The sequence below is a fragment of the Cucurbita pepo genome, chromosome 6, assembly GCF_057944985.1.
Source record: "Cucurbita pepo subsp. pepo isolate OVF chromosome 6, ASM5794498v1, whole genome shotgun sequence".
Taxonomy (NCBI): domain Eukaryota; kingdom Viridiplantae; phylum Streptophyta; class Magnoliopsida; order Cucurbitales; family Cucurbitaceae; genus Cucurbita; species Cucurbita pepo.
This window is the reverse complement of record NC_141803.1, coordinates 3,361,657-3,385,812: the sequence shown is the minus strand read 5'-3', so window position 1 is coordinate 3,385,812 and position 24,156 is coordinate 3,361,657. Positions and strand designations below refer to the sequence as shown.

At 32.4% G+C, this 24,156-nt stretch overlaps 3 protein-coding genes across 7 annotated transcripts; 1 reads left to right on the top strand and 2 right to left on the bottom strand.

Annotated features, from left to right (window-relative positions):
• Window positions 1-156: 156 nt before the first annotated feature.
• On the top strand, window positions 157-9,034 carry LOC111797068 (heat shock 70 kDa protein 17). Its single transcript, XM_087124901.1, has 15 exons — window positions 157-316; window positions 485-1,262; window positions 2,039-2,271; window positions 2,643-2,802; window positions 3,630-3,875; window positions 3,973-4,106; window positions 4,233-4,572; window positions 4,719-4,880; window positions 5,739-5,813; window positions 5,887-5,987; window positions 6,120-6,189; window positions 7,314-7,370; window positions 7,487-7,548; window positions 8,235-8,307; window positions 8,492-9,034. Exons 2-15 carry the CDS (start codon window positions 501-503, stop codon window positions 8,711-8,713), a joined length of 2,697 nt encoding a protein of 898 aa, XP_086981027.1. The 5' UTR covers window positions 157-316; window positions 485-500; the 3' UTR covers window positions 8,714-9,034.
• A 299-nt stretch (window positions 9,035-9,333) lies between these two features.
• Window positions 9,334-16,138, bottom strand: LOC111797291 (Cysteine proteinases superfamily protein). 5 transcript variants are annotated; one of them, XM_087124948.1, is made up of 11 exons: window positions 15,838-16,135; window positions 15,487-15,621; window positions 14,678-14,868; window positions 14,112-14,185; window positions 13,886-13,940; window positions 13,699-13,773; window positions 12,563-12,636; window positions 12,398-12,446; window positions 11,534-11,618; window positions 9,920-9,976; window positions 9,334-9,822 (listed from the first exon to the last, which is right to left on the bottom strand). In XM_087124948.1, exons 3-11 carry the CDS (start codon window positions 14,843-14,845, stop codon window positions 9,773-9,775), a joined length of 687 nt encoding a protein of 228 aa, XP_086981074.1. In that variant the 5' UTR covers window positions 14,846-14,868; window positions 15,487-15,621; window positions 15,838-16,135; the 3' UTR covers window positions 9,334-9,772. The 5 variants fall into 5 exon arrangements, with proteins under 5 accessions (XP_086981074.1, XP_023536032.1, XP_023536030.1 ...); XM_023680264.2 differs by lacking the exon at window positions 15,487-15,621 and having other exon boundaries at window positions 15,877-16,135; XM_023680262.2 differs by lacking the exon at window positions 15,487-15,621 and having other exon boundaries at window positions 15,838-16,132.
• A 995-nt stretch (window positions 16,139-17,133) lies between these two features.
• On the bottom strand, window positions 17,134-20,057 carry LOC111797744 (UDP-Glycosyltransferase superfamily protein). The gene is made up of 3 exons (XM_023680863.2): window positions 19,556-20,057; window positions 18,434-18,915; window positions 17,134-17,705 (listed from the first exon to the last, which is right to left on the bottom strand). Exons 1-3 carry the CDS (start codon window positions 20,031-20,033, stop codon window positions 17,310-17,312), a joined length of 1,356 nt encoding a protein of 451 aa, XP_023536631.2. The 5' UTR covers window positions 20,034-20,057; the 3' UTR covers window positions 17,134-17,309.
• Between the last annotated feature and the right edge of the window lie 4,099 nt (window positions 20,058-24,156).

The following is a 24,156-nucleotide window of genomic DNA, read 5'->3' as shown; positions in this document are numbered from 1 at the left end:
CTCGCAGTATTTTCAAAAACAACGCCACTGAACGATTGGCTACACGCCACGTGTACATTTGACCACGTGGCAAATATTCATTGGCCGTATGACTTCACGCTTTCCACGTAGGATCTTCCCATAAATTCCCGAACTTCCCTCCCTCGTCTCAGTATTACTATTAGTAGAAAGAGAGAGATTTTGGGTTTTCCTTCAACGTTTCTCGTCGTCAACTAAACAAAGCTCCGTCATGGGCAATGGCATCAACGTTTTGCTGGTTTTCTTCTCCTTCTGAATCGCCATTGTTGCTGCCCTGCTCCCGATCCTCTGCTTTTTGGTAGATTTTCTTAATGTTTTTTTTTTCTGTTTTGTTTCGCGCTCTTTTTTGTGTAAATTGTTGTTAATTTGAAGATTTTTCGATCTGTTTGTTTTATAATGTGGCTGAATTGTATTGAAATGCATGTTTGATGTGTTTTTTTTTATTGTTTTGTTGCTGTTTGGGCAGAGTTGAAGAGTAGAGAATGGCGTCGATCTTAATGAAGTTCGGGTTATTGTTTTTTGTTTTTTCTCTAATTTTCTATCCGTCGGATTCTGCTGTTTCGAGTATAGATCTGGGGTCTGAATCGGTTAAAGTTGCAGTCGTGAATTTGAAACCTGGACAGAGTCCAATTTCGATCGCGATCAATGAAATGTCGAAGCGTAAATCTCCGGCCTTGGTGTCTTTTCAATCGGGAACTCGTCTAATCGGCGAAGAAGCGGCCAGTCTCGTTGCCCGGTATCCTAATAAGGTGTTTTCCCAAATCAGGGACATGGTTGGGAAGCCTTATAACTATGTTAAAAGTTTGACAGACTCATTGTACTTACCGTTTGATATTGTGGAAGATTCAAGGGGTGCTGTTGGTTTCAAAACTGATGACAATGTGATTGTTTACTCGGTTGAGGAATTGTTGGCAATGATTTTGGCTTATGCTTCGAATTTAGCTGAGTTTCATTCGAAAGTGCCGGTGAAAGATGCTGTAATTTCTGTGCCACCGTACTTTGGGCAAGCAGAGAGAAGAGCACTACTCCAAGCAGCGCAACTGGCTGGGATAAATGTACTTTCATTGATCAATGAACATTCGGGTGCAGCGCTTCAATATGGAATTGATAAGAATTTTGCCAATGAGTCGAGGCATGTTATTTTCTACGATATGGGTTCAAGCAATACTTACGCGGCCCTTGTTTATTTTTCGTCTTACAATGCGAAAGAGTACGGGAAGACTGTGTCAGTCAACCAATTTCAGGTAAATTATGCTCAACATAGTTTCAAGTAGCCATTGGTTGTTTTTCAAACTAATTCTGATTTATCCACTTGCTGCAGTCAAATTGTTCTTTTTTTGTTTGAATGTTATTATTGGTATAAAAAAAGGATTCTCGAGACCCTTCCTATGAAAATATAGATGCTTTTATTCGAGATTCTGAAATTTTGTTGATAGTTTGTATTTGAGAGTTTAGTTAATTTCGCGACCGAGGGTTTGGCTTGGTTTAACCTCAATTCGACCTTGGCTGACTATGTCCAGAAGAACACTAGGATTAATAGCTTTATCTATATTTAATTGTTACTCTTGCCTTAGTTCAGTCTTGGTAGATGAAAGAACTGTCCTGGATAAAAAAAAAAATATATATTGCAGTATTGCACCATGCAAGGTTATCGGGTTTAAAAACTGGACTGGGTATAAAAGGACAATGATGCAACGCCAGACTACTCTGTTGAGAACGTTAGATTAATGAGATTGAAGCCAAAATGTGGACGATTTAGAGGCTTGTTTATGTTTCAGCTTTGCCTTTTAACCAGATCTAATTTGCATGAACGATGACCCTTTACAGAAAAACTGGTACTTTGTAGTTTAATCTTGGTGATTAAAAAATGGAAGTTATATTATCGGCACTGTTATTATTATTCTCCAAGTTGACAATGTTCAGCCTTTATTTTCCAATGGTAAATATTTTGTGGTTTTCGCTCTTTATACTAGTGCTTCTGTGCCTTGCCATATCTTAGCAACTTTGGCATACTGTATAGGTGAAGGATGTTAGATGGGACCCAGAACTCGGGGGCCAGAATATGGAATTACGGCTGGTTGAATATTTTGCTGATCAGTTCAATAAACAAGTTGGGAATGGTGTGGATGTAAGGAACCATCCCAAGGCTATGGCAAAATTGAAGAAACAAGTTAAACGAACTAAAGAAATTTTGAGTGCAAATACAGCCGCTCCAATATCAGTTGAATCTCTCTATGATGATCGAGATTTTAGGTAAGTAGAGTTCTTCATAAGGAATCTTTTTTCAAATGTATGTACATATATTTGGTAACTTAAGTGCTGTATTTGCCATAGTATTCAACAAAAATAGCTTCATGGTATGGTTGAATATCTTAGAACTATAGAGAGAAGGTGTCTAGACTGCTGAAAACATTGCGTAAACTCATGAGCAACAATTTCTACTCTTTATGTAGCTTTTACGTGATAGCCGTCCTTTCTTATTTACCAAATATGCATTTCCTGTGTGTGTGCATCCCCATCTTGCTACTCATAAGTGGAATTATGAGCTTATGATGCCTTGGCCCTATGAATCATGAATACTGTTGCTTTATTCTGATCTTCTTGGTAACCTGTTTCTATTTCAGGAGCACCATAACACGGGAAAAGTTCGAAGAGTTGTGTGGGGATTTGTGGGAGAAATCTCTTTTACCCGTGAAAGAACTGTTAAAGCATTCAGGTTTAAAAATGGATGATATATATGCTGTGGAATTGATTGGAGGTGCTACACGGGTTCCAAAATTACAGGTTGGAAGTCAACTGTTTTCCTCTTTATTTCAAACGTTATTTTTCTTTGTAATTGTAGTTTTTGTTCCTGTGTTTACTTTTCATTATCATCTTGCAACCTTCCAATATGATGGTTTTTTCACCCTCCACATGCTGATGCTTTTGTCATTGTAATTTCTCAAAGGAATAGCACTGCGATCAGTTTATCTCAATGGAATTTTCCTAGTTCCTTGCTGGATATATTTTCAGCTAAAAATTGGTACCCGTATGTGCTGCTTTTCTTGTTCCTCAAAAGTTGAAGCCAATGGACGAGAGAAAGCAATTACTTAATTCTCTTTAAAAAAAACTAGAAACAAAGTTCAAGGACAATACAAATACAAAGAAGCCTATGAAGAGTAAATAAGATCACCTCAATTAATACAACTGTAATTTCTGAATCATAGCTAAAGCTTTATGATTGACGCAATTTCACTTGGGATGAATTTAGATCTATGTTCCCTTCTGACATGCACCTACATGCCAGGAACAGTGATTAGACACATGTATCCTTTCAAATGTTTTTTTTTTTTTCTTTCCAAGTAAATTATGAATAAATTATTATTAATTGAAAATATAATAACTGTTTATCATTTCTCCTTTTATTGTTAAATTGTTATTTAACAGGTATGGTGTGACGCACAGCTATCAGTTTATGGTCATTATCCTCTGTTAATAATAAGCATTTTCCTTTTTCATAATTGGTCTGAAATAAATAGTTTGATTTTAGTCTGTTCACTCTTTAATTTCTTCAATTGAGTCTTGAGAATTTTTCTGTCAAGAATAATTCTTTTTTCTTCCCCTTCTGACAGGCAAAACTCCAGGAGTTTCTTGGAAGGAATGAACTGGACAAACATCTGGATGCTGATGAAGCTATAGTACTTGGTGCAGCTCTCCATGCTGCCAATTTAAGTGATGGAATCAAATTGAACCGTAAGCTTGGAATGGTGGATGGTTCTCCCTATGGATTGGTTGTTGAGTTAGATGGCCCTGATCTCGTAAAGGATGAGAACACTAGGCAAGTGCTTGTACCACGCATGAAGAAACTCCCCAGTAAGGTAAATAAATGATATTGACCTATTAAAACATGAATCTTCAGTAAAGTTCTCAACTATTTTTCTTACTGTACGAATTTTTGGCTTGCATGCATCATAGATGTATAGATCAGTCGTCCACAATAAGGATTTTGAAGTTTCACTTGCATATGAGAACGATCTTCTTCCACCTGGTGTCAGCGTTCCCATATTTGCTCAATATGCTGTTTCTGGTTTGACGGATACTAGTGAGAAGTAAGGACTGCCAATTACCTGAGCTACTAGCAGATCTATTTAATCAAGCTACTAGCCTTTGAGCTTAACAGATAATATGCTGGGTTCCAAATCTCACCGTGTAATTTCTTTTAATGTACTCCTTAGGTATTCAACTCGGAACTTGTCATCTCCCATCAAGGCAACATTACACTTCTCTCTCAGTAGAAGTGGAATTTTGTCTTTGGATCGGGCAGATGCTGTTATTGAGATATCAGAATGGGTAGATGTACCTAAGAAGAATGTTTCAGTTGAGAATTCAACAATTGCTTCCTCCAATGCAACTGTGGAGGATTCTGGAAAGACTTCAGAAGGTAAGAATGAGACCTTGATCCCTGAAAATGGTGGGGTTGATAACACATCCAACCCTAGTACAGAGGAACAAGGTACACCTGAGCTTGCTACTGAAAAAAAGCTGAAAAAGCGAACTTTCAGAGTTCCACTCAAGGTTAGTTCAGTGGCTATTGTGTTGTGAATTATTAAATTGATTAGCAATTAGACCTCATGTTCCTTGTAGGAGTTAATTCGGTATGGATTAATATATTTTTAAGACTTATTTTATCTTCATTCTCTGTTTTGTTATATGATTTAAAGATCGTTGAGAAGACTGTGGGGCCAGGAATTCCTCTTTCCAAAGAATCTTTTGCTGAAGCCAAAAGTAAATTAGAAGCACTGGACAAAAAGGATGCAGAGAGAAGAAGAACTGCCGAGCTTAAAAATAACTTGGAAGGATATATATACGCTACCAAGGAGAAGGTTAGGGGTTCTTCATCATTCTTAAATTCCTGTGAGATTTTGAGTTCTTATTTATAAGAAGCATAATAATATTAGTCAACTTTTATCCCATTAATTTCAATTAGAGGACTTGAAGTGTCAGAACAAAAATTAAAAAGGAAAAACAAATCCAAGCAGGAACTATTATGTTGTTATATTTTAGGTTATTTACTGTTTTGTGTTAAATTATTTGCCCGCTTGAAAACTTATTTTCTAGTAATAGGTTGCTTACCTTCTCCATCTCATAGACATAGTTGATCAACTGTACGACATTATGCATTGAGATGTCGGAGCATGAACATAAATACTATTTTCGATTGTTTAGTTCCCCTCGACTCATTTTTAAATGTTCATTTTCAAACTGATGTCTAATAAGCATGCTGTTTGAAACTTTGAAGCTAAATAAGTTGACATTATGAACTGGACTTCTCTAATATGAATATACAAACTGTGAATAAATAGGTTAGGGTAAGCTATAAAATGTGTTTTAGCAGATACAAAGAATAATACCATAATTAGGCTTATCAATTTGTGATTGCCAAGAATATTGTTCGGATGATACATACATAATCATTATATGCTTCCTTGTTTAGACCTTGTAAGGGTTAAAGTACTGGAATATCCATATTTTATCACAATTGGATTTGGATCCACATATTCTCTTAGGCAAGGATGACATATAATTCATTTTTGAAAGCGTGGCTCTGGGTTTCCTCTTCTATCCTTACCACTATGAATATCAGTATCCCACTGTCTTATTCTTTGTTGCAGTTTTCTACAACTTCTGTAGCAATCCTTCTCATGCCTATTTTTATTGATTTGTTTTATTATTCATGCCAGTTTGAAACCTCCAATGAGTTGGATCAAGTTTGTACAAGTGAGGAACGTCAAGCTTTTAATGAGAAACTTGATGAGGTTAGGATTTTCTTTTGGTGGTATTGGGATGATGCTTGTCACGAAGCTTATATCACTACTTTTTTATCTTTAGGTACAAGATTGGTTATATATGGATGGTGAAGATGCTTCTGCTACAGAATTTCAAGAACGCCTTGACATGTTAAAAGGCATTGGTGACCCCATATTCTTCAGGTACTTATAAATGACTGGAGTGCCTTATGTCTGTAAATTGTACTGAGCTTAGCATCCCAATATTAGTGTGCTATGTTACCAAAGTCAACATTATGGCCAATAAAGTTTTACCGATCTATTTCCTTAATCTAGATTGAAAGAGCTAACTGCAAGACCTCAGGCTGTTGAAGCAGCTCGCAAATATCTTCTTGGCCTGCAAACGGTATGCTGTTTTTTTATTATTTGAATTTAATTTTTTTTTATCTGTGTTTGATGCTCATGCATGCAAAACCTTAATTGGCCAAGATATTGAATGGTTCCATCAATCTAAAGTCTGCCTTACAAGGATTCTGTTCTGATGATTAGGGTTCATTTTTGGAAGGATCTTGGCATTTAGATATTACTCTCTAGTTGTAGTAGTCGTGACCAGATTGTTTTTATACCTTGCTAAGAATATCCTGATTTCTTCTCTTATTTCTCCAATGTGTAATTCCTCTTTTGTTGATATAGTGTGTTCTTGTGCCCTTTGTGATGGTGAGTTCAGAGTTAGCTTCTCTGTGTTCTATAATTAGACGTGTAATCTCTTCTTAAAGAGATTATCTCCTGGGATGTCTTTACTTTCTAATCGTAGCACAATTGTTCCGTTTCTTTTCCCTTCTTATTTTTCCTCTTTCTTCTCTGAATTGTGGTGGCTGAAAGATTTTAGACGATCACGCTTAGGGAGGGTTAGAGGGTTGACTTTATTTAGAAATCTTCCATTTCGTTCCCAATTATTTTCTTTTGTGTACGTGTGTACTGAAGGATTTGAATCACTTGTGCTAATGCCCTTGTGCTTCTTAGTTGTGGAGTTTCTTTTGGTAGACTTTCAGTAATACGCTCGAGATTGTATGGCCATGATGTAGGAAGTTGGATGAGTTTCTTCTTTTCAGGATAAAGGCCGATTACTTTGTCAAGCTGGTTTAATTGTTTTGTGGAACTTACGGTTAGAAAGAAAGAGAAGTTTTTAGGTTTTGATAATTCATATACATGTGAAGAAATTTATGGTCTAGTGCATTTTAACGCTTCTCCTTTTTGATTCATTCATCTGATCTAAATCCTTTTCTAACTTTTTCTTTTTCTTTTTCCTCTCCTTCTTCCCCCCCCCCCCCCCCCCCCCTTTTGCTTTTTTTTCTTTTTTTGTAATTTGATTCCCAATAACTGAGGCTCTTTCATGTAATTTTTGTTGTCCCGAGTTGGTGGTCCTTGTGTGTGTGTGTGCGCGCTTTGTACTTTCGTCCTTGAAAATTAGTTCTTTTAGAAAAAAAATTAATAAGAAATTGACCTTTCGGCCTTTTTGAGCAATTGCAGATTATACAAAAATGGGAGACCAAGAAACCTTGGCTTCCAGAAGAAAGAATACATGAGGTAAGATTTTGCATTGTGTTGTTTTCTTTTGTATTTTAGTATTTATGAGTTATGGATCTTGAATTGCTCCCCTTTTGATGCATGGTGTTTTGGGAAATCTTTTGTGGCTTGTCTAGGTAAAAAGTGATAGTGACAAGCTCAAGATCTGGTTGGATGAGAAGGAAGCTGAACAGAAAAAGTAAGTTATCTCTTAATTCTCATTGTCTAGTTTCTAGCATCTCCCTTGTTTCAGTCTTAAGTCATTTCGTCTGTGCATGTACTCTCTTGCAAACCTGATATATGTTCATCATTAGTACCGCTGGCATATTCATTTCTGTCAGTTCCACCGTATTGAGCGATTTGTTGTGATTATAGCATGAATTGAGCGATTTTTTCTTCCAAATTAATTCTTTTAATCTGGTAAACTAATATTTGTCGGTATCAAGAATCGTAATCGCATGTGTTAAAATGAGGAATTGACTTCGCTTCCAGATTCTTTGACTATTTTTTGGACTTCATGACCCTGAAAAATTGATGCTTCCATATTTATCTTGTCTACGCTTGAAGGTGCTTTGAACAGTATACCCTAATATATTGCCTATCAGTCGTCTTTTGATTTTATGCCTAATCTTTTCCTGAAGTTCTCAATTTTGTACGCTATGAATGGGATTATTTCTCAATTTTGTATGCTATAAATGGGATTGTTTATATCATCTTTTTTGTGATTATCGAACTGGCAAGATTAGTTCATTTAGTTATGATGAAGTATCTTTGAAACATTATCAAACTCAATACTAGTTTGGCATTTATCCGTTTCTTCTTTTACTAACCTGTACTATTACAATATAGCAAAAAATGGACTAAATGGATCCCTCTTCTGTGTAGGACTTCGGCATCTAGCCCACCAGTATTTACATCCGAAGATGTATACTCGAAGACTTTTGACATACAAGAAAAGGTATTTTTCTGCTCTAAATTTTAATCTCAAAAACAAACCCATACTATTGATCCAATATATAGATAATGTGACAGGGGACTTTTAACTCTTCTCTCCAGCATCTAATGATCTAAAAAATTGTTATTCACATTGTGCCATTCTCCAATGCTATTGCTGTAGAACTAATATCTGTATATACGTACAGGTTGCCAGCATCGATAAGATTCCCAAACCAAAGCCTAAGATTGAGAAACCTGTGAACGAATCAGAGAGCAGTAAAGAAGACGTGAAGAGCTCCAATTCAGCAACCGATGAGAGTTCATCCCAAGGTGACCAATCGGCCAAGGACTCAGAGAATCCAACAAGTGAAAACGCCCAGTCCGAGTCCGAATCCGAACCAGAATCGAACAAACACGATGAGTTATAGTAGAATAATAATAGATAATTAGTTCAAGTTTTGATTTCCTGGTTCCTAAATTCTAGATATGTAGTAGCATCATCCTTGGCCCAAACGAAGTGTTGAATTGAGATCCTTAGAGGAATATAGAGAATGCAAAGCGAGAGCAGTTGTGTAACAGGACATGAGGACAGTTAGATTCTATGCCCACATAACTACAACATAGCTCTAGCTTTTATGCGTCCACAACTTTGCTAGTTTTGATTCTTTGTTTTATAGGTATCAGAAGTTTTGTTGGGTATAAATTCATGCATCCTCTTAATGATATAAAAGAAAAGGCTACCTCTGCAATTCTTGGTTTTTGTTCTTGAATTTTTTTTTTCACGTTTTTACATTTCTGCCAAACTTATTTTGGACGTACCTAACATTATTTGGAGGATATTGGTTAAGGTGAGTGTAGCTCTACAGTAATTCCATATATGTTGAAGGTGCAAGTGTTTGGTCGATTTATGAAAGTTAAGATAACAACAAAGAAAAAGATTGAATAATGAAACGAACATTGAAATCACATTTTTTTTACTGAAGTCAAAAATAAAAATGAAACACTCATAAATGATTATAATTTAACTTCAAAATAGAAGTGTGTAAAGTTCAAAAATAAAAATGAAACACTCATAAATGATCTGAACCGTAAAGAACCTCAAACCGACTCTAGTTCGTAATTTAGTCGCTGCAATATATACAGACACATGCAGAGCTTGTCAAGAAAATGACTTGTCATGAGCGATGAACAGCTGAACATTCAACCATAATGTTCTTACAAAACTATACTAAACAAATAAGAGAATCTGGAATGCATAAATTTCCTAATCTTTTATAGTTTGTGTGTATAAATACCTATGCTTACAGCTTATATATACTGTTCCACGAGTCTGCTGAGCTACTTTTCTGTCCATAGTGTAACAAAACAATCATTTTGTATTGAAGAACTATATGGCATCGTCGTGTTAGCCACTTTCGAGATTTCCATACACCGGTGGGTGGTCGGGGAAGTCGATACAGGGTGGTGATGATACTGTTTTGATTACTCTAGAAAATCGAAAGCCAATGCCTTCTTTTAGGCGTTCTGGTAGGAAGATCTGCAAGAAGATTCAATGGAAGAAATTTTAGCCACTCAGATTAAGAAGAGCTAATGGAAAAGGAAAGAACCAGGTTGGTCTAATTGGGTATTATCACCTCCACTGGCATACAACGAATTATAATGCACTTCACACCAAAAGCTCAGCCAAAGTTCTGTCAACATGAAAGGGTTGCGAAAATTAGATCAAATAGAGATCTAACTAGTTTTGATGAGAGCTACAGCCTTGGAGAGTTCAGAATGCGCATAATGCCTCAAATATGACAAATATTCAAGTGGAATATTGATGTTAAAATATCATCACTAGCCAATAGGTTCAAGCCCAATAATTGAGTCCATTGTCTATGTATTTTAAAAATAAAGATAACTAGATACTTTTAGAAAATGATTTAGGTATTTTAGAAATAAAGATACAAATTAAGGTATTTTAGGAATAAATTGTTTAGCCTCTACTATAAATACCCTCCAACCTACCAAAGTTTTCATCCCAAGAAATCTAAAGCATAGAGTACAATAATTTCTTGTCTTGTAATCTCTTCTCGAGTGATCTTTATCAAAGAGTGTCAGTGTTTCCCACAAGGAGTTATGTTCAACATGTTCTTGGTTCAAGGGCGTCCATTGTTGTCTTCTAATTTCCAAGAGGAGCCTCGCTGTCTATTCCAGTCCCTCTCAAATAAAATTAAGTAATTAGCACTAAGCGCAATATTTCTTTTCAGGTAGTTCCATAAAATAACATTCTGATGAAGATTGGATGTTTTATACAGCCAAGAGAAACAAACTGTGTAGGTTTAATATTCCATCTCTTATTGTTCAAGATATTTTCTATAAAGGCATTCATGAGCCTCACTTTTCTTCTTTTCTTCTTCTTAGAAAAAAGAGAATTCTGTGCTTCCTTTGTTATTGGCTACCATATCCCACATTTCATTCTAAGCCAAGCTCATTTTCTTGCGTTTGACCCTCCTCAATTGTATGACACAAGAAATAACTCATATAAAAAAAAAATTAAGAAAATAATTTTATGTGTCTATCTATCTACACACACACACACACACATATAAACAGCGATGGAAGCCCAAAAAAGAGCTAATAAGGGCTACTCTCAAGTATCCATGTCAATCGTAAAAGAATCCTTGAAATTATGTCTATTTTAATCCAAGTATCCCGACAGAATATCGAAAGACTCGAGACTGAAAGAATCTGGCTGTATCTGTGAAGATCGACATCCTATTTATATCTTCTCATCCAACATTGCCTTGCTAGAAAATCAGACTTCTTAAAATTTTCTCAACCACGTCAGGTGATATTTCCTGACACTCATAAGCAAAATGCACTTTTTGAGTTGAAGACAAGAGGTGGAATTCCTAAATTAGATTCATGGGAACTAAGCTACCCACACACTGCGAACCGAGGAAGAAGAAAGGACCAATTTAGGTACCAAATTTTCTTAAACGAGAGGGACCACCTTGTGAGAGAGAGAAGGATACAGACTAAAAAGCACATTCTATAATGTTGGACAAATTGGTTACTAAAACTTTTTCCACCTTGCAACCTAAATAAGCGTCTGATAATCAGTGTACAAGTTTTAGTGATATTTTAACAGGTATTAAAATTCAAGTAGCTTTCTAATTAATGTGTAATGTATGAGGTCCTACAGATTAAAAATGCATCAACTCAATCATAATAATTTAACTGATATGCAATTGAAATCTTACCTTTGTTGGGACTATCGTCTTTGGGAAGGATCTCAATATAACAGGTGTCTCGGAAAGATGTGACTAAGCAGATCTTTGCATCAAACTAAAAATTAACAAAATCAAATAGTCACAAAACAAACAATAGTAAGTGAGCATTAACTCAACAGAAACAATATCTGCGTGGCAGACACATGAATTGCTAAGACTTGGCTAAAATGCTAGAAAGAACGAGAAATTATCATCAAGGAGAGGTCCATAACATTGCAGAAATGTGACTACAAGATATCAATGCTAACAGCTACGCGGAAGGGTCACAGTTTGAACCGTGCTGCGTCTATATACCAGTTCACCAATAATTAAATTTCCAACAATACACAGAAAATGATAAAATTTCAAAATATCACCAATTTGCAATATATATTTCTTATTTGTATGGAAAGTGTTTTTTTTTTTTTTTTTTTTCATTTCAATAATGAAAAGAATGATGGTATACCCATATATTTATGTTTGGAAACTTGCATGAGGGAGTAACAGTCAGAGGAGAGCCATCAGGCGAAATATATATATAGGAAGGTTTCTGAGGCAGCATATGAAGGAACAATATGTGTCCCCTGGAAGTAGCGTGGGGAATTAGACCATTTAAAGTTCAAGACAACACGCAAGTACACAGCATACTCACACACACGAAAGATAAAAGTTCTTTTTTTTAAAAAAAAAAAAAAGGAAGAAAAAAAAATGCCCCCCGCACATTTTTCAAGATCAACCTTAAGTGTATTAAAACACATAGTGGTGGTGAATACGAAATGATCTTCCAAGCGGTGCAAGAAGAATTCATAGAAAGGAGTTTCGCAGCAGTTACAAAAGAATAAACATTCAACATACTCTGTCCGCAGCTGCTTGTAGAGTAACGTGATCTCCCCATTCACCTGATCTAGTGAGATGCAAAATTTTGCGTTAGAATTAGAAGAAGCAATTACTCGGCTCATAAGACAAGTTAAGCCATCTTGAAAGGGGAGATGTCAATAAGAGTAGTCATAGATAACTAACTTTTTCATCTTCTTGAGGTAGCTTTTGTACTTCATTGGAACATAGCCTTCATATAGTTTTCTGAATTTCTTTAACTGACATTGGAGGAAAAGAGGAAATTGTGCAATAAGAAAAATATGGCAAGTGGGGTTTTTAAGTTCTTTCCCATAAGTGAACGGGAATTAGAATAAAGCAAGAAAATGGAGAAAAAAGAAGATACAAGAAATAGAGATGGGTATTGAAAGCTAGATATGCTTCATGAAGTGCAGGAAACTGGTCTGAATAGGCAAGAACAGAGTTCAATAAAATTTACTGTACAAGTGAATTTGATATACAGTAACAGTACCACAGACAAAACACGACTAAAAACTGGGTAATGAAACAAAGGAATTAGTAACAGAAAGCCAGTAACTTTTCTCTTATTCAGTCTCATACTAAATTTAGGAAGAGAGGCAGTTGAAACTGTGTAGAATAATTTTCTAAAGGTGGCTTGATTTCCTCCCACAACACTCGAGTCTCGATTATTCTTTCGTACCCTCTACTTTCCCAGAATAATACTACTAATACAATAGTGCTGCTTGCGAGACATATTTTACTGAGGCAATTTCATTCCCATTCACAACAAGATTTGCAGAAACTTCTAGACTGGGTCAAAGAAAAAACCATATGTGATATCCTCCAATAACATCCTTTCATATGACACTCATCCTAGGGTCCAATATGGAAGCTGGCATATGGTGCTTTTCAAGGTTGAGGAATCAAATATTGTATAAGGATAACTTCAAGATCTGTAAACACGAGTGTCTGAACAACTTACTTGAATCTAGACTAATTCATCGGATGACACTCCGAAGAATTTAGAACTCGAGCTTATAGAATGTTCATATGATATTACTTCTAAAACTTAACTCGATCTCAAAGACATTTAATTTTAAATTTTATCCAAGGTAATATTAAGAAAATTAAATTGAAAATTTCCAGACATCCATAACTAAGAACCCGTATCTCACACATTGCATTCAATCCCTTAATAAAAATTTATCAAATTCTATTGAACATTTATTTTTACCAACATTCATCATGCAATCAATGGCTAAGTAGCATCAATAGAACAGCTAAAATGATTAGACGCATCAGTAGAGTTTAATTTACAGTACCTGTTTGATGACTGCCTTTCTTACATGCTTGTGGTAATCAGGATTTCGAAATAATTGATCTGCTAATGCTCGAAACTATTACATTAAAAAGATATGTTATTTGAAACATCATGAGATGAATCAACAATAAAATACAGATAACTATAAATTTCAATACAAAAAGATATTGACAAGAACTTATTAAAACCTGGCAATTCCCATCACCTTCCATCTGTAGCTCCGCTAAACCATATGTGGCCAGTCTGTTAAAAAAAGGACTCACTATGATCAATAAAAGCTTACATTGTAAGTACACTAAAGAACAAAGCAAAAGTCTATTCGGCCAATATAATCAATGGCTAGTCATATTTTAGCATTAGACTGTTTCTTGAAATTAATTTTCCTGGATGTAGCCCCTGATGTAAAATCAATACCTTCCTGACAGCCGTTCGTGGTCTAGGGTTGCATCATTCACGTTTGGTATCTCCCCATTGACCCGAGGAGTATGCTGAAATGAACATAATAAATCAAGACTTTTAATTATGATAACCTTCCAGAATTTGCAGATATCAGAAAGATAAGCATAGTTTTTTTTCTCCATTATGAATTGAAGGAGGAGACAAATAATTACATAAGTACAGGGGCATGCAATTGATGTCTGTGTATGATACAACCTAACGCAGAGGAACTACGGACCTCCACAATGATATGATATTGTCCACTTTGAGCATAAGCTCTCAGGGTTTTGCTTTTGGTATCCTCAAAAAGCCTCATACTAATGAAGATAGTATTTCTTACTTATAAACTCATGATATTTCCCTTAATTAGCCAATGTGGTATCATAATAATGAACAACCTAACGGTTTTTTTTTTTCTTTCTTTTATGAAAGAGAATTCATAGGGCCATTAAAAATCAGTACAATCTTGCATTCATAACATAGATAACAATAGGAAATAATCCAATAATGTAGAAATTAACGAAGTAGAAAGAAGTTAGTACAGGGATGGAATCCAGATGGGATAGTCTCTTCCCGAGCTTGTTATCAAACTTCAATTTTTCTTCCTCTGCCGAGATTCTGGCAAATGTACGATCATCCTCAGTTTCCTGAAAGCTGCTATTCAAACTTGAGCTTGAGCTTACACTTCCGTTGCTGTAGTTATCAGTCATATTACCTTGACAGCCACTGGTTCCTAGAGAATATGAGAAAATAATGTGAATTAGAGAAATAATCCATTTAAAACTGATACAAGCTCACTATAAGTTGGTTAACCCTCGAGCATAAACAAAAAGTATAGTGTTTCTTTTCTTTCCTTTCTGTAAAGAACAACTGAATTGAAACACATAATTACAGAAGAAAGAGATGGGCGGAAATCTAATCCGACCTATTAGTTAAAGAGATAAGATTAGAAGAAGCTCTCCATGAGGATAACAGTTAAAGAGATGTGATTAGAAGAAGGTCTCCATGAGAATGGAGCCATAAATTTTCTTAACTTTCGATTAAGAGGCAAAGTTTGAGAAAACTTACAAATATGAATGTTTTTATACAATTTTCTAAACCTAAGACGAAGAAATGGAGCAATCCGTCGCCGCTCAAAATTCTTCAGTATTAGAAGACCAAAGACATTACAAAATCGCAGGCCTCATCGATCTCTCTTACTAAAGCTAATAAAATTTTAATTTCCTAAGTTTCCAAATCTATCAAAAATGGAAACTAGGAAAGACCAAAGTCATTCGGATAATTCTAGTCTAATAATATCACAAACTTAAGAAACGACTGAAAATTTTATGCTTCAAACAGATGCCAATACTTGAAAGTATTTTTTCTGCGAATGCTGCAATTTAGAAAGAGAGAGTATCCATTTGGAAATCAAATCAGATAGATATCAATCAGTGATGCTCGTCAACTCTTCATTTCTTTCATAGATCAAGTCGCCTTTTGGTTTCTAAAAGATATTGAGATAGACCAAAAGAGAAATAGCATCTTAAATTCTTACATCAGTAATCAATCCAATAACAGTAGATCGAATGCACCAAATATTTCACTATTCTAAAATGCGACAGAAATTTCTCACCAATAAAAATAAACTACAACAAACAACAATTAAAACTAGTTGATAAACAAAATCAAAGTAACTCAACCGAGGATTACTTAACAATACCTAAAATTAAAATCGGAAGCAATTCAAGTAAGATCGAACCGATTTACTGCAGAGAAAATCAATAAGCTTCCAATCTCGAACTCCGGCGATCAATTATCGAAAAAAAATATATATCACAATCAAATCACGACAAATCCTTCAACTCGACATCAATCTAGCAACGCAAAACGGAACGATCAAATCCTCCAGTTTCTGTTCAATCCTTTCCCCGCACCAAGACACAGCTTAGCCAAGCTTAAGCTCGAAGAAAATGGGAGTACGAAAAAAGTTGCAAAAATCGGATAAGGCTCCTATATATATATTTGCGAAACGCAAGTACATTTGTACCATTAGTGCATAAATTAAATGTTAGAACTTTCAAAACATAATAATTTTAGTGTTAAATTTTACTTTATTTCTCATTTAATTCAAAAGCATTAAAAAAATACTATAGTCTCTTACATTCTTAATTAATTCTAGATTTAGTTATTGTAGTGAATTAATTTATCTTAAATATTAATATCTATATATATAATTAACTATTAAAAATGTTTTAAATTTTATAAATTAAAATACCATTTTCGTTTCTCTACTATAATTTTTCGGTTTTTTATCCCAAAAAAAAAAAATTTATTGTTGTGATGGGTGTATATCTGCTTTTACATCTGACACAGCTCAACCTTTATAACCGAGATTTAAAAGTAGGGAGAGTCTGAATCAGCTTATTTATTGGACTGTTAACAGCTACGACTGTCTTGTTTTTACATATGACACTCTCCAACCTTTATTATCGAGATTTAGAAGTAGGGTAAGTGTTCAAAGTCTGAGTTATCTCTCTGAATCAGTTTATTCATTGGATTGTTAAACCATTGAATCCTCCTAAATTGATCAACTTATTTATTGCGCTGTTAACCGCTACGACTATCTTGTTTTTACATCTGACATTCTCCAACCTTTACTATCGAGATTTAGAAGTAGGGTAAGTGTTCAAAGCCCGGGTTATCTTTTTGAATCAGTTTATTCATTGGATTGTTAAACCATTGAATCCTTTCGTTTCAAGAGGATTCATCCAAGACCCGTTAATTTTGAGGAGCCTATTTAGTTTTTTTTTTTTTTTTTTTTTTTTTTATATATATATAATATGGTCTACAATAAAAATTATTATATAATAAAAAATCAATTTTACAAAATTAAATTTTATATTTACTGTGGTCCGTCTATTTATCCTCCGGCTTAAAAAATTTATAATATATCTTTAAATATTTTTTTCAATGAATCTTATTAAGGATAAATAAGACCCAACATTTGAAAACGCCGTAACATGAAGATATCTCACAATTTTATACGATATATAGACAGATATATAGACGAGTTAACCAGTTTTAAGAAGGAACCTAAACCAAACAACATGAATTTCTTCCTATTATCGGGTCATACAATCAAACCGGGTCACTTTTTTTTTTCACCAAAAACTAAACCCGACATGTTAAACGCTACAGAAATTTATCGAACGAAAGCTTATTGATGTCTTTGATGAAGGTCGTGAAGCTAGAGTTGACTCTAGAATTGGCCTCTTCCCCCATTATCCTCTCATGAAGCTTCATCAACCTCCCCTTCATCTCTCCATCCTCCATCACTTTCCTCACTCCTTCTTCAACCTCTTTCTCTCCAAAACCATTGAGTTTCAACCCAATTCTCCACACTTTCACTACATACCCACAATTCAAAAATTGGTCGCCCGCCACCGGGAAACAAAGTAGTCGCTTTCGACACTGAATCGCTTCCATGATCGAGTTCCATCCACAGTGAGTTAGATAACAACCGACTGCTCTATGCTTTAAAATCTCCATCTGTGGAGCCCATGAAACGAGCCTCCCGTAGCTTTGAGTCTGAAACAAATATGAATAAATAAGATTAGTAATAATTTGAACATAACTCAATTACTACATGCCTTCCGAATTATCGAATTAAAAATGCTTAATTAATAAATAAATAAAAACCTTTATCTATATTTTGTCTAAAAAAAATTCTTAATTTTTTAAAAGTTTCCATACTCTTAAATTTTAAAAAAAAATTAAAAATATTTTTACTTTAAAACTTTAAAAACATTTTAAATTTTTATTAAAGTTCAAAAATAACCATAAATTTTAAAAAATAAAATTAAGATCGTTATATGTTTTAAATATATTTAAAAATATACCTTAAGACTTCAAAAACATTTTAAATTTTTTATTAAATTTCAAGAATATTATTAATATCAAGTTTCTAAAATACCCATAAATTTTAAAAAAATAAAATTAAGATTCTCATATATTATTAAATATAACTTAAAATTAAAAAAAGTTCAAAAATACTCATAAATTTTTAAAAATAAAATTAAGATCCTTAAATATTTTTAAATATTTTTTAAAAAATTTATTTTACGTTTGATTTATATATTAATAATAAGAGTATTTTTAACATTAAAAAAAAAAATTAATATATATATTTTATGTTTTGTGAATTTTAAGGGATAAAATAAAAGGTTAAAGAGCATTTTTTATTAATTTAACCGATTAAAAAAAGAAAAGAAATATATTAACTACGATTAAATATAAACTATATGTTTTAACCGTACCTTTTGTGTGAACCCGATTGGTAACCCATCTCGCCAATTACTTTTCAGCACCCAAATGAACGGTTTCCTAAGAGCCAAAAGCGCCACGGCCAAGCTCCTCACCTTCGATTCGTTAATGGGGCTAACCCAACTCCCAAACGAGATGTACACGACGGAATTAGGGCTCTGTTTCTCCAGCCACTGCAGGCAGCCGTCGTCTTCTTCCCAGAAAGTGGGTGTTTTTGCCGGATTCGAGTGGCGGCTCAAAGGTCCGACGAGGAAAACGGCGGCGGAGCTTTTGGGGATGGGGTTTTCAAGGGGAAGCTCTTCCGGGAAGGAATTAACGAGAATCCATTGAAGAGATTTGGCTCGAACCATGGTTCTTGTCCAGAATTTGAACCTCGCTTTCCTTGCCGACGAAGTTCCGATCAGCCACGGCAGTTCTTCTGTAGACAGCAGCGGCTGGTTCGGAACGCACCGTTTTGATCCTTCTTCTGGACATCCTGTTCAAAATTCAAGATTTGCATTCTTCATTATAATCTTTTAGATTGTTAATTAAGCTTTAATTAAACAAAGTTTAAAGACTAATGATAAATTTACATGTTTAAATATAGGATTTAGATTGAAGAAAAATCAACCAATGGGAGTAAGACACGTGGCAGGAATAGAAAAAATACGGTATTTTCTTTTTCTTATCTCTTTGACTAAAATTTTAAAATAAAATGAGAATGAAACTTAAAAAAAATATATTTATTTATTTTAAAATAAAATTGGAATGAAACTTAAAAAATATAGGATTTTATTTTTAAAATACCGTATTTATTTTACATGTTTAAATATAGGATTTAGATTGAAGAGAAAATAACCAATGGGAGGAAGACACGTGGCAGGAATAGAAAAATACGGTTTTTTTTTTTCTTATCTCTCCGACTAAAATTTAAAAATAAAATGGGAATGAAACTTAAAATATATATTTATTTATTTATTTTAGGTAATTAAAGCATTTTTTTAAAAGAGAGATATGATGATTATTAAATTAATTATAATATAAAAAAATGGAGCAGAATATGGTTGACCCAAAAACTATGGGTTATTATTTTATTTGTCAAAAAAAAAATAATAATAAATAAAAAGGGTGGTAACCTGTATCGGAAGAAATAAGGTTGTTCTTGACCATGTCAGGAACAGCTGAAATGAGGTTATAAGTTGCAAACATGGCTGGCCAAAACCCAGCCACTGCTACGCCATACTCCTTTCCGACTTCGATGGCCGAAGAAGCAAGCAAGTCGACCACCATACAAACAACGCCACTTCCGTTCGAGTTGTACTCGCCCAACACTCGTCGAACGTAGCTCGGCATGGTGGTCTCCAGGGCAGTCTCGACGGTGAAAAAGTCATGTGGCGTGTTGTCATCGACAGTGTCTGGCATGGAAATGAAGAGGATTTCATTGGTGAGTGAAATTTGCGACGAGATATGACGGTGGATGTAGCTAGGCGTGAGAAATATAGGAAGGAAACCACGGCGCTGGAAAACAGCGGCGAGCATGAGCATCGGTGTGACGTGACCTTGAGCCGGGTATGGCACGAATAGCACCCTTGGTTTGTTTGAGACATGTTTCATGTTTGGCACAATGACTCCATGAAATATGTCTATATATATATATATAGATATATATAGGGTGGGGTGGGGTAGGGCGACAAGCATGTGAAATTAACTTTCTTTTTAAATTAATTATATTACTTTTTAAATTGTTTTTTTTTTTAATTAATTATGGATATTTTAAAAGATCCAACCCCCTTTATTTAATTAAAAGAATTGAATTTTGATATTTATTTTTAATGTTTAATTATTTTAATCCCGAACAATTTTTTTCTGATCCTTCCGTAAAAAGATTCGTTCCCTTCCTAAAAAATAGGAGTTTTTGATCAAAGGCAAATCACTTATGATACATCAGATGTTATTGATAGAGTGAATAGATCTGTCATTTCTTGAAATCTCTTTCTGATTCAAAATGGTAACGTGTATCCTTCTGTTCCGGTCATGGAATAGATGAAATAAATAAATAAATGGATTTTTGTTCAAGAATGAAATCTTATTGGAACTGTCCGTATCCAGTTCATCCTTAGGAACTATATCACATCTCGGATCTGATGAAATAGGATGAATTGAGACGGTATTTTATAATTACATAATTATCTTGAATCATTTTATTGATATTATATAAATTAATAAGTTAAAAATACGACACGAGTATTTGAAGAATTATATTATGTTTGAATATTATTTTAATTGAAGGAATAATATGTCGATTTCGATTGACTTTTATTCTAAATTCCAGTAAGTAATTAAAGTTGTAACGACGTTTTAAATGTTGAATGAAAAAAACGTGTACTATGATAGTATTATAATATTTCTGAATTTGAATGGATTTATTTTTTTATTTTTTTTATTTTTATTTTTTCAAATATGTAAGCATTAATTTTGGCCACTTGGGCATTGAAATAAATAATAAAAATTAATTAATTGGTTGGATGAAATTTGAATTCAATTATTAATTTATGGAAGACTTTATGGAAATAAATTAAATTTCAAATTCATTATTCTCTTAGGTCTCTTGTTGAATTATTCCAAAATGTATAAATATAATGATACATAATTTAAATGAAAAAAAAAATGATACCATTCTTCCAACTAATTGATATAAATATAAAATAATTAATTATTTTCGAGAATTGATTTCTTTGTTAATTTACGTAAATTAATTTAATATTTTAATTTATTATTATAAAATTATCACGATGGTATAAGATTTTGTTGGTATAGATAGTAACTATCCATTTTTTAAAAAAATAATAATTAAGCTATAGCCCTACGTAATGTGCAATAGCTCCTCGCGTAAATGTAAATTTTAAATATGAATCTAAATCTTGAGAATACAGAAAAAATACTTATTTATTTATAATTGATCTAAATAATATCGAATTAAAATATTATATATATATATATATATATATATATATATATAAAATATTTGCAAAAAGTGTTTGGACATTATTTTAGATACGTATTAAATTCCGGATCAATTAAATAAAAGAATAAATTATATTCAAAATTTAAGAAAATTTAAATTATTTAAAATTATCATAATATATATATATATATTATAAATTATTGGAGAGTAAATAAAACACACAAAACACGTTGCCATGACTATAGTAACAAAAGGCACATACTTTTCCTTTCATCATCATGCATTACAACGATGGTATTTTTAAATATAAAAATGAAAATAAAATTAGTCATTTAATATTTTAATAATAAATAAATAATATTGACAATAATTTTCATCCAAAAAAAATATAATTTATTCAATAAATACTAATATTTAAAATAAAAAATAAAATTAAAACCTAACGAAAATAAAATAAATAAATTGAAAAGTACTGATTTAACTTAAATATTCATAATTCGCTTTAATTTTGTTTCTTTGTTTTGGTGTTCAAATTTGGCAGAAAGGCACACCCACCACTACCACCATTCAATATTATTTAGGTATATGGCCATTTGGGCTTATTTTACTCAATTTTTTTTTTAATTTATTTTATTTTAATCCAACATAAAATTGCTCAAGTGGATTATAAAGTTCTTATGATTCAGCTCCCGAAAAAATGTACACCTTGTTGTTAATGTTAGTATTAACAGTAACTTTCAATTCTTTTTACTTTTTTTAGCTCTCCTATCTTCATAACCGATCTCATTCACATGTGGTCTCAATTCATTCATGTACCCCTCGTTTACGAATATATATATATATAGATCCAAGTGCACTATAAATTAAACCTTATCTATAATATTATTTAATTTATTTCTAAAAATAAATTTAGTACAATTTGCATATTTTTATTTTTTATTTTTAATACTAAATATAATGTGATGTTGACGATTATTACAAAAATTAATTACAATTCATTTTATTTTGCACATGATAATGTAATTCCAACACGTGGGTAAAAAAAAGTACACTATATTGGATTTATTTATTTATTACCTTTTTTATTAAATTAATAAAAAAAATATTTATCAACTTTTACGTATTTTAAAATTAAAAAAAAAAAAAAAACATAACCCATTAATATATTTGTTTTAAAAATACATTTTTAAAAGTTTTAATATCTTTTCAAATACATTCATAAATTTTCATTAGTTTCATTAATACCCTTAATTTTTTTTAAAAAAATAAAAAATACCCCTATATGAAAATATTGGACCCGTTAGTATTTTATTTAAAAAATATTCATAAATTTTTACGAATAGAAAATCATTAATATTTTATTTAAAAAAAATTCACTAATATCCTTAAATTTAATAAAAAAAATAAATAATGGTTAATTTTTTATTTAAAAAATTCTAATTTGAAAGTACAATATTTATAAGATAAATAATGGTTAATTTTTTATTTAAAAAATTCTAATTTGAAAGTACAATATTTATAAGATAAAAGTGTAAAGTTGATCAGTATTTTTCTTTATAATTAAATATCTAATTCAATTATTAGAGTGTGCCAATTATTTAATATTATATTCATCCCAAAAAATTTATTTTATTATTTTTTTAATTTAAATAGGCTGCCGACTAAAAATTCCACCTGTTCCTCCAATCAAGCAGCACCTATAGGCTAGGGCTTCAATAGAATGGCCTATTGATATTTATTAAAAAATAAATAATATATTAAATATTTAAAAAATATTATTTAAAAAATAAAATTAAATATATCCGAGCTTATATTAATTTTATAGCACATGGTCGTGTTCATAGGTGAGGTGTATAAGAAGAATAAATCATTAATTGGGTATCACTCAATTAAATTTCTTTATCTTATATTTATAATGCCATGTTCCTTCAAATATATATATGATTTCGTAAAATGAAAGTAATTATATTAAAAATATATTTATTATTGTTATTTTGAGAAAAAAAATTGAAAAAGTCAAAGTAAAATATAGATACAATGAATTTGTTTACGTAATATGCAATTAGGATTAATTTAAAAAACTATTTTTAGAATTAAAATCTTAATATTAAAATCAAGTTGTTTGGGTCAAGATTACCGACATGGGTACAAAATCTTAATATAATAAAATTAAAAATAAATAATATTTAATTTTTATTCTTAAAAAAAAATTTAAAATTAAAAGTAATTTTACTGTTAAAATTTAAGAGTATTTTTAAAATAAAATATTAACGGCTAAATTTATTTTTATTAATTAAGAAACTACGTGGAATAACAGTTTTTTTTTTTTTTTTTTTTTTAATAATAATTCTTTTTCTAATTGTTACAACTCTCACAAAACATGATTAAAAAGACGGTGACATATGAATATTTTTAAAAAAATCACTACTTTATGAGACAATTAGTTATTTTGTAATAATATATTTTTATTTTATCGGAATATATACTATTTTTCAATTGTGCAACCGAAATTACTAGAAGCAGTATTCTCGACCTGATGGAGAATAGGAGGCTAAATGACCATAGTGTATTTGAAACCACGACTTGTTTACTCGAGTCTTGTATGAATATACTGAAAGGGTGCTCGGACAGGTCCTCTGTGATAACCCCTGAAGAGGGTACTTTTGTATTTGAAAAACGGGGTATATTACGATGTATACGATGTGATGTCAAAAAAGAAGGTCTCGTTCATTCTTTTGCAAGCTTTGAAAGCAACTTTGTATTTAAAGGTTG

What these genes read in the sequence shown, in the direction of transcription:
- LOC111797744 (XM_023680863.2), bottom strand. Translation starts at nt 20,033, where the DNA reads ATGAAACATGTCTCAAACAAACCAAGGGTGCTATTCGTGCCATACCCG. An exon ending in CCTTATTTCTTCCGATACAG is followed by an intron (nt 18,916 to 19,555) that starts GTTACCACCCTT and finishes AATTTTGAACAG; the next exon opens with GATGTCCAGAAGAAGGATCA. An exon ending in CAATCGGGTTCACACAAAAG is followed by an intron (nt 17,706 to 18,433) that starts GTACGGTTAAAA and finishes TATTTGTTTCAG; the next exon opens with ACTCAAAGCTACGGGAGGCT.
- LOC111797291 (XM_087124948.1), bottom strand. Translation starts at nt 14,845, where the DNA reads ATGACTGATAACTACAGCAACGGAAGTGTAAGCTCAAGCTCAAGTTTG. An exon ending in CCCATCTGGATTCCATCCCT is followed by an intron (nt 14,186 to 14,677) that starts GTACTAACTTCT and finishes TGTTCATTTCAG; the next exon opens with CATACTCCTCGGGTCAATGG. An exon ending in AGACGATAGTCCCAACAAAG is followed by an intron (nt 9,977 to 11,533) that starts GTAAGATTTCAA and finishes TCATGTTGACAG; the next exon opens with AACTTTGGCTGAGCTTTTGG.
- LOC111797068 (XM_087124901.1), top strand. Translation starts at nt 501, where the DNA reads ATGGCGTCGATCTTAATGAAGTTCGGGTTATTGTTTTTTGTTTTTTCT. An exon ending in TTGACGGATACTAGTGAGAA is followed by an intron (nt 4,107 to 4,232) that starts GTAAGGACTGCC and finishes TGTACTCCTTAG; the next exon opens with GTATTCAACTCGGAACTTGT. An exon ending in GGTGACCCCATATTCTTCAG is followed by an intron (nt 5,988 to 6,119) that starts GTACTTATAAAT and finishes TCCTTAATCTAG; the next exon opens with ATTGAAAGAGCTAACTGCAA.